The sequence below is a fragment of the Notamacropus eugenii genome, chromosome 5, assembly GCF_028372415.1.
Source record: "Notamacropus eugenii isolate mMacEug1 chromosome 5, mMacEug1.pri_v2, whole genome shotgun sequence".
In the NCBI taxonomy this organism is placed as follows: Eukaryota; Metazoa; Chordata; class Mammalia; order Diprotodontia; family Macropodidae; genus Notamacropus; species Notamacropus eugenii.
In genome coordinates, this window is record NC_092876.1 from 89774206 (window position 1) to 89784499 (window position 10294).

Sequence of the window (10294 nt, forward strand, 5' to 3'; positions counted from 1 at the left end):
CATGCACCTAGTTTGAAAAACTGACTTTAAGTAGATCCCCAGGATACATTAAGGCAAGTCAATAAGCACTTACTAAGTACCTGCTATGTGTCAAGCACTATGCTAAAAGCTGTGGGCACACAAAGTTGAGATTGTAGAGCTGTTGCCTGAAAGAACCTTTCTTAACAAATCATTCTTGGTCTTCTACCCCATGGGATGGATGAATTGTCAATCCAACACCCATTTATTTTGGGGAAAGGGATGAGTAGGTAGAGGGAAACAATATGCTAGGCTGTTCAGAGGTTTTGTCCAAATAGAAGTTGAGTGAAGGAGGGTCTCACAAGTGAGGCGGCGGCAGAATGAGCAAAGTATGATTAATAAAGTAGGAATCACAAATTTAATAACATGCTGCTCCTGTTTGTCCTTTGTTCTCAAAGAGCAACATGACATCAGGGAGGTGATACTATGACATGGAGAGGAATTGGATTTAAATGAGGGAGGGCTGTGCAAAGTCACCAGTTTACTTTTTCTTCTGGAACCACATGGGTTCAGTGTCCAGTTATGGATCAGGACAACTGGAGATGACCAAGGATACAGTGGGGGATCTTGACCTGTTCAAGCTAAGGTCTTTTACAGCTGTCAGCTTGGCTGAGGCAGTGATCATTCAGCCATAATTCTAATTCATGATTAAGGCTTAATAAGAAGTGAGGCAAAGAATGGCCTCTTAAAGAAGAAAGAAGGAATGAGATCAGTCGGGGGAGAGAAAAGAATACTACATCCTAGAAAGCTCTAAGTAAGAGGGAAGAGAAAAAGGAGACAATCTATATAGCAAATATCAGAGAATTAAAACAAAATTCAAGAATCTCAGGGATATGAAGAATTGATCAAATGAAATTTTTTTCCAGTCAAGAAAATTTCTCAGGAAGTTGTCTAAAATTATCCTAGCTAAGACTCCTCTCTAATATCTCTTGCTATAGCTATAAGTCTGGCTGTAGGGTCCACATCAAAATAACAAAGGAGACTGGTTTCGTCTGTCCATCCCAACTCTGAACATATTCTGTGTTCTTGTCCCGGAATGTCCACTCCCACCCATTCTCATCCTGCAACACTAGCCCCTGAGACTCAACTCCCACACATCAATCCTGATAATTCCCAAACTAAAAGATAAGAATGAACCAAAGCCAAAGTCCTTTCCATCTGCAAGGTTGACTTTATTCTAGCCAGCCATCACCTTAAAATTCAGGTAATTTCTAGTGCATTTATTTAACACACATTTGTTTATTTGTTATTTCAAGGTTCCATGCTATGCTTTAGTAATACAAAGACAAAAAGTAACATTCACTGTCCTTAAGGAACTTGCATTTTACAAAAATATGATTGGGGAAAGTTTGAAGAATACAATGTTAACATAAGATAATTCGAAGTAGGAAGTTATAGGGAAAGAGATCCAAAGTCCTTTGGTGATATTTAAGGAGAGAAAGAAGGCTTTCAGTTGAGATATCAGAGAAGGTACCATGAAGGAAGGAGTACCTACACTGAGCCTCAAAAGAAGATAAGGCTATTAAAAGGTGGAGAGAGGAAGGGAATATGCTTCAGATATAAAACATCTCCCTTACCAATACATTAGTTTTAGAAGCAGAAAGGACCTTAAAGACCTTTTAATCTGATCTTTTCACTTTAGTGCTGAGAAATTGAGACCTAGAGATGCTAAGTGATTTGTCCAAGGTTACAGAGATAGTAAATTTATAAATTACAATTCAGATTCTGTGATTCCAAGTTCAGCAAACTTTCCTCTATCCTATACGGCTTCCAAGTTCTTTGTATTAATGGTACCTTTTCCTGATCACAGAATCACAAAATCTGAGAATAGAAAGGGACTTTAGAGATGATGTATTTCAACCCATAGGATACTCATTTAAATTCCAGTAGGGGTTGGTGTTACTAATACATTTAGTTCCCATTACATTGGTAGGCACAAGTTCATCATATGTATCCCTCTCTGACTTGATTCTGATTGCCTTTTTTTTGGAGGTAGAAGTAGAAGAGTGAAATGGTAGAAAAGGGTGTAGAAAGATTCCCCAAATGCATTTTACTAATTTCAAAATTGCCCCTGCATCTCAGACTAAAAGAAGATCAGACTCACCCAGCACAACACAGGCAGGTCTCCTACAAGGTAGTAATCACGTTCTCCCTGCCTCACTGAACTTTGTGCCTTACTCATCCAAAGGAACTAAAGTTTATACTGGAATTACAGCTCCCCTAGGATGATGTCTTCATAACGTGGTTCCCTGAGGTCTGAAATGTGGGACACAGACCAATCCCCAAGTCTTTGATCCTGCTAGGAGAGGATGGTAGGGAGAATAGCCTCTGAGATAAAATTTTATTTGCCATAGAGTTATTGTTCATTTTCTTCTTTCTCAATATAGTAGCACTTACCTGTCATTAACATGCTCCATTGGGAGGGATGGCTTCAGAGAACAAAAATGAATGGTGAACCCCTTACAGAGAAAATAGATAGAATGATATTGTTTGTGCTTTTATTGATTACTTTTACTACCAAACACCCAGGAAATCTTGGTTCCTTATATTCTATTCCTCATATCCTATATTCCTAGGAATATGAATGTAGGGGCTATACCCTATTTCTCAATATTTCATCTCCTTCCTTACCAACGCAGTGCTGACAGGAGGTAAAGAAGGAAACAACCATTTATGAAGTGTCTACTATGTTCTAAGCACTGTGCAAAGTGCTTTACAGAGCCTCACCACAATCATTAGAGGTAGATGTTATTGCTATTCTCATTTTACAGTTGAGTAAACTAAGGCAGATAAAGGTAAAGTCACTTGCCTAGGGTCACAGATGTCTGAGGCTATATTTGAACTTAAGTAATTCTGACTCCAGGTCCAACGCTCTATCTATTGCACCATTAGTTACCTTAAGTCGGATCCCTAGAAGGTAACTATTCTGTTCCATGCCAGAAGAACAACAAATCTCTAAATATTTGTAGACTGATGTTGGTGGTGGTGGTGGTGGTGGTGGTGATGATAAAGAAAATAGCTAACATTTACATCACACCTTCAATTTTGCAAAGTATTATGCATGTTATCTCATCTAAGCTCCACCACAATACTGTAGGGTAGGTGCTTTCCCTCACTTGACAGATGAGGAAGCTGATGGTGAAAGAAGAAAAGTGTCTTGCCCAGGGCCACACAGCTAATAAGCGTCTAAAGTGGAATTGAATATAAAATTTCCTGTAATGTCAGAGCCATAATTCAGGTTACAGTATCATAGATTTAGAGGTAGTATGACTCTTGGGTAGCATCTGGTCCAAATAACACAGAAAACTGAGGTCCATGGAAGATATACAGCTTTGCCAAAGTCATAAATATTACAAGAATTACCTAAGCCCTCTAATTCCATATCCTGTGGTGTTTCTGCAGCTCTATGCTGATAGTTCCCAATTCAGTATTCTTTTCATTGTACAAAATTCTTTTCCACTCTTTACCCTCATGTTTTTCCTCTATATCCAGGCAATGGTCCAGATGGTTAGAACAATTGTTAGAGGAGATAGACTATTCCCAATGTACCAGCTAGGCCCATTCTTGGGCTTTTGCAGGTGCATGGCTATTTCTGCTCCTGGTACCACTGCATAGGATCAAAAATTTAAAGTCAGAAGAAACCTTAAAGCCCTTTGAGTATAACTGCCTCATTTTATATATGAGGAACTGAGGCCAAGAGTGGCTGAATGACTTGCCCATATTCACATGGATAGTAAGAACACAGATCTTGTTAACTTGGTCTAGGAATCTATCCATTAGGCTATGCTCAAAATCAAAGGGCCAGATAAATCAAGGGAAGGGATCAGCTTGGACCTGTGTAGGTCCTCCTAATTGCTCCCAGGTTGCATGGGAATCGTACTTGACCTCATGATTTCTGCTTCTCTTGGTTTTTCCAACATCCTTTCCAGAAAAAAATACCAGGAGGACTAAATCTTCCCATTGTCTTTCCCCAAGAAGTTCTTGGAAAGGAAATGAGAAGCTAATGAAGGTGCTTCTCTTATTCAGTAGATAGTAATAATAATAATATAGGCAGATAGTTGGTATACTGAATAAAGCAATGAGCTTGGAGTCAGAAATGCCTGAGTTTGAAACCTACTTGAGAAACTTAATAGCTATGTGACCCTAAACAAATCACTAAAATTTTCTGTCCCTTAATTTCCTCATCTGTAAAATGAAGTGGTTGATTTCAATGGCCTCTAATTAGCCTATTGGCTCTCAGACTATGATTGTGTTATATAAGCTACCATTTACATAGAAATTTAAGTTTTCCCAAGTGCTTTGTACAACTCATCCCATTTGATTTTCCTTTTTTGTTTTTTAACTCAAATTTATTTTCAATGCCAAATTCTCTCCCTCTTGCCTCAACTTCCTCTACCTTTTATGAATACATGTAGTCCAACAAAAGAAATTTCCACATTAGCTATGTCCTCCAAAAAAGTATGCTTCAATCAGCATTATTAGTCCATCATATCTCTGTCTCGAGGATAGCACGTTTCATGTTTCATCATGAGTCCTCTGGAATTGTGTTGATCATTCTGTTGGTCAAAGTCTTCTAAAGCTGTTTATCTTTATAATATTGTGATTATTGTATAAATTGTTTTCCTAGGTATACTCACTTCACTTTGCATCAGTTCATGCCCATTTGATTTTTATAACAACCTTCTGAGGCAGATGATATTATTGTCCCTCATTTTACAGAGGAGGAAGCTGAAGCTGAAGGAGTTTAAGTGCTTTGCCTAGGGTTCTACACCTAGTGTGTGAGGCAGGATTTGAACTCAGATTTTGCTGATTTCAATTCTATCCCTTGGGTCACCTGTCTTCTTCCAATGTATACGTGATTCATATTTCACCAGCAGTATAAGTCATTGCCAAAGGAAATGTAATAGGAAAAAATATATAGTCACAGATTTTTTTTTGTAAAATGGAACTCTGAAAATCCTATCTTACTTATTCCCCTGTATCTACATAAAAGTATTCAAACAAATTATGAACATCTTGAAAAAATTCAATTTTGCTTTAAAATAACCAGGAAACATGATTATATGGCAAAAGCAACATGAAGAAAATATGAGATCAAGATGCTTACTGTTGCACTAGGCCTTCATTGTTCTTAAAGAGATCTGTTCTGATCTTTCCCCTTTGTGGATAAGAATGGAGCTTCTCACCCCAGTTCAGCAAAGCCCAATTCATTGGCTGTGGATCATTTTTTGATGAAGATTTGGAAGACACATTCCCTAATCTGCTTGGTTCTGACACCATAGATAATGGGGTTGAGGGCAGGAGGGACCACAACATATAGGCTGGCCAAGAGGATATGAATGTAGTGGGGTACATTCTTGCCAAATCTGTGGGTAAGGAAGGAAAATACAGCTGGAGTATAGAAAGCCAACATAACACAGATGTGGGAGCCACAAGTGTTCATAGCCTTCAGCCGAGCATCTTGGGATGGGAGCCGAAAGACAGCCTGGAGGATCTTGATGTAGGAAACCCCAATCAGAATCACATCCACAAATACTATACAAATAACAACCAAGCCATAGATAATGTTGATTTTGATGCTGGAACAGGCCAACTTGGCAATGCCCATGTGTTCACAATAGGTGTGAGGAATGAGATGGGAATCACAGAATGGTAGCCTCAAGACAAGATAAATCAAGGGAAGCATGAAAGTCAGGGACTTTAGTATGATGGCCCCTGCAATTGCCCCAATGATCTTATTGGTCAGGATGGTGGTATATTTGAAAGGGTGACAGATGGCCACATAACGATCAAAGGCCATGGCCAAAAGCACTGCTGACTCCATAGTGGTGAAGTTGTGAGCAAAGAACATCTGGGCAACACAACCTGCTAAGCTGATTTCTCTCAAACGAAACCAGAATATTCCCAGCATCTTGGGGATGGTGGCTGTTGACAGGCCAAGGTCAATAGCAGCTAACATAGCCAGGAAATAGAACATGGGCTGGTGAAGACTCTTCTCAGTTTGTATCACAAATAGAATGGTGCAGTTTCCTAAAAGTGCAATCAGATACACAGAACTAAAAGGGAAGCCAATCCAGATATGAGCAGTTTCCAGCCCTGGAATACCAACCAACAGGAAGGAGGAATGGGTGTGAGTATTATTGGAGTAGGGCATCCTGCCAAACTATGGCATATTTCTTTTTATTGGCCTGACCTGGAGGGGAAAAAAGTATATTCCAAGCTTAGATTTTGACCATTTCATAGAACCAAGTGACACCAATCCCCTCCCCTTTTTTCTTCCTAGTGAGAGATAAAGACTCTGGAGACCCTGTATCTCCAGTTGCAATCCCGGAACTGTAAGTGTACCTCCCTTTCTCTCTTTCCTTTATTTGGAAGGATCCTAGGTCAGTCCACTTGAAGTTGAGTTCCGTGGAACAGATACTTGATAGGGCATAATTAAAGAAAATTAAGGATAATAATCCCTTACATTTTTATAGGGAGGTGACTATTGATACCATGAGTATAACTCAAATATCTACAGAAGACAGAACCTTGAGTCACAGCCACCTTTCTGTTAAGGGATCTGGAAAAGAAACCAGAGAAAGCAATAGATAAAGAGTCTAGAGAAGTAGCAGAATCAAAAAAGGATATTATCTAGGAAATGAAGAGAGAAGAGATTATTTAGAAAGAAGAGGTAGTGAACAGTGTCAAATAAGGCAGAGAGGACAAGGAAGATGAGGACTAAAAAAAAGTAATTGGATTTAGTTATTATCAAGTTGATAGTGACAATTGAGGAGAATTATTTTAATAAACTGGTGGAAATAAAAGTGTGCTTTCAAGAAATTGAGAAGAGGGTCAGGGTTAAGCAAGTGAAGGCACTGGGTGTATATAAACAATCTGTTCAAGAATGACTGTGAAGGAATCTGTTGTGATGATAACTGGTTGGAGTAGAAGAGTAATGGGAAGGCTTTGGATGAATTAAGGAGTCTTGGTCATGGTATTATAAATTTACAACTGAAATGGATCTTAGAGACATCTCTTGGATTTATTCACTCCTTTTCTATTTGACCAGAATGACACAAGCATTGAGTCTCACTCTTATCTGCCTGAAATATTTAATAACATACATTCATGACTTCAGCTTCTCCCCACTCCAATCCATCCTTTATGCTATTGAACAAATGAAGCTTTCTTATGTATATATCTGGTAACACTTCTGTTCTCAGTTTTTCATAGTTTCCTACTGTATATCAAATAAAACTCAAAATCCTTTACCTGAAATTAGTGGTTCTCCAAAATCTAACATCATTGCCCTCTATCATCTTCATCTCATATTAGTTCCTTGCTTACTTTATCCAGTGCTGTATCCAGATTGGTCTGTTTTATGTTCATCATTAATTACCTATATTTTTGTACCATCACATCTGAGTCATGCTTTTCCCTTATTTGCGGGTGATCTTCCTTGCTTAGTCATCTGGATGTTATGTCCATCCTGTGACAGTACCTTCCACTAGCACTGTCACTTACAAATAATATTTGGGAGATCAAAGTAAGTCAGTGAACAGATTCTCTAAGGATCCAGGTTGCTAAAGGTAATGAGGAAAGCAGAGGAAAAAAGAAAAAGAAAAGAATTGGAATGAGGAATTGTAGCCAAAAAAGAGGAGAGAAAGGAGGTTGGAGAGAAGCCAAAAGGAACAAGGAAAGATGATAGAGAGAAGGAAAATTAGAAAAGATTGGAGAAATAAAGGATAAAAGGAGGGAAATGAAAGAAGAGAATAAAAGAGTAAAAGGAATGAGTAAAAAAAGATAGTAAGAAGATAAGAAGCAAAATGAAATGAAGATGACACTTAAGTAAGCTGGAGAAAAAACCAAGGAATTAACTGGAAATTTGGAGAAAAGAAGGAGGAAGGTAGGAAGAAAAGTAGGGAAAAGAAACAGAAGAGTGAAAGATAATTAAAACAGCAGAGGGAAGAGATTGCTTTGGACTTTGAATTTAGAATAGGTTTTTTCACTTAAGAAAAAGGGAGTGCTAAATGTCCATGGAGGGGAGTGATGAAAGGGGAAGAATGAAGAATCTAGGGAAAAGGACACAAGTCAAGCAATGACTCACCAGCCCAGGTGCTGCTCTTTGAGCCAAGCATGTGGGAATATTTATAGCAGAGTTGCACACTTGCATTTCCCTTGTCTGTTGCTCATTGTGGACCTCAACCAACCCACAAAGGACCTTTGGTACATTACTACAACTAGACCCGCTGGAAATAGAACTAGGAGTTAAGTTTTGGTTGATAGTTGGCTTCAAAGAAATGGTATCCATTTATAGTTAACCTTTTCACAGCTGGGGAAGAATTTGATTGGTCAGTTTGAACTCCATTGGAGAATCTGTAAGGAAAATGCTTCATGCATGGCAGTTGCAGTTGCAAATGAAAGAAACGAACCTACTTCCTGCTAAAGTCTTTCCTGATTCTACAATCTATTTGTCAAGTCACCTTTCACTGATAGGCATACTTGTCATGAATGCATTCAATGGACATATATGCATCATAACTGTATACATTCTACCATTTTCACTAGATTCTAGCTTAATATAAGGACCTTGTGGAGTCAAATATTCTCTCATTTTTATCTTTGTATCCCCAGAAGTTAGAACAGTGGTTACCACATAGTGCCACTTAATAAATTCTTGTTGATTGATTATCAGCAATTGCTGGTAAGGACATCTTGCTAATTAGACTAGACAGTTACTGAGAAAGAGGCTTATATCTCCTATGAATTTTGAAATTTCCAGGAGGTGGAGACTCTGCTATCATCACTGTATATGGATTCCACAGAGTGATGGATTGTGTCTCTACTACAATGGAATCACTCTGAGGTGAGGAAGTACTTTCCCATCAGACTGAGAGAAGTAAGAAGATAAATGTAGAGTCTCTGTCCACTGAGGAGAGGTGCTGACAGTTATGCAGTCATATTATAATTTGTTACTAGCAGAGCAATCATAAATTAAAGGGCTAGACTGGTTTTGTACCTAGCTATTTTTGGAGAACTTAAGTACAAGGGTCTCAAGAATACAGGGGAAAATGGTTTCCTTGTCAGTCAGTAGAAAGTAAGTACCTTGAAGCCATGGACTCTTTATATCTCAAGGTCCTTATTGAGTCCCTGGTAAACAATGCCACATATTAACTGCTTTAGTTGAATTAAATTGAATAGGAGAAAGCAAGATATAAGGAGTGCTGGATTTGATGTTCAAGAAATCTGTGCTATCATTATCTAAACTTGTTGCTTCAAATCTTTTTTTTTTATAGAAGTTGTTTGTTCTTGCTTCTCCAATTGATGCCCTTTTCACTGGGGAATTTTTCCATACCTCTTTCTGACTCAGTCTCGTGTCCTTGTATCTTCTCCAATAGATTTGGAGTAGAATATTATTTCATTATAAGAAACTACAAATATAGATCAAAAGGGTAGAGCAGACATAAACTGATGCAAAATGCAGTAGGCAGAATCAGGAAAATAATGTCTACAATTAATGTAGCAATTTAAACAAAACAAAATTGAATTCTGCAAAATTATATTGATTATGCTTGATCCCAAAGAAGAGTTATAAAAGGAGTGAGGGAACACATTTTTATTAAGTGCCTGAGGCTTAGAAAGGTTTTGGAGGGGCCAGGGATGTGAAAATAACTTTGGAAAGAACCATAGAGGCTATCATATCCAATCCTGCCACCTTAAAGAAGAACAAACTGAAGCTCATCGAAGTTAAGTGACATACCAAAATTCCATAGCTTGAAGCAGGATCCAAACTCAGGTCTTCCTGACTCCAAGTAAATTGATTTATCTACCCTGCCACATCTGCCTCTGGATTATCTCACTTTCTTTGGAAGGTCAGTGAGAGAACATGAGGAAAGAGTAATCAAAATATTGAAATGGATAGGATAGTTATTCAACTCTTTAGTCTTAGGATCTTTTTACATTCAACAATTATTGAGTACCCCAAATGTTTACATGGATTATATTTATCAATAGTTACCATATTAGAAATGAAAACAAATACAATTTCAAAATATTTATTAATTCATTAAAAATTCATTACATATGTAATACTAATAAATATCATGAATATACATTTTATTTATTGTACAAATATACGTACAAGAGAATAAATATTTTCCAAGAGAAAAAATGAATGAGAACATTGACCATGTTTTCTATATAGCCCATTTTGCTATGAGTGCCTTGAAAATACAAAGTTGTTCCAATGAAATTGTTATACCAGGGAAAAATCAAAGCATAAACCAAATTTTCC

At 37.8% G+C, this 10294-nt stretch overlaps 1 protein-coding gene across 1 annotated transcript; it reads right to left on the bottom strand.

The window, feature by feature from the left end:
* Positions 1-5239: 5239 nt before the first annotated feature.
* Positions 5240-6172, bottom strand: LOC140508655 (olfactory receptor 52E4-like). The gene has a single exon (XM_072616544.1). The coding sequence runs from the start codon at positions 6170-6172 to the stop codon at positions 5240-5242; it is 933 nt and encodes a 310-aa protein (XP_072472645.1).
* Between the last annotated feature and the right edge of the window lie 4122 nt (positions 6173-10294).

Excerpts from the sequence above, each read along its gene's own strand:
- LOC140508655 (XM_072616544.1), bottom strand. The coding sequence starts at position 6,172 with ATGCCCTACTCCAATAATACTCACACCCATTCCTCCTTCCTGTTGGTT.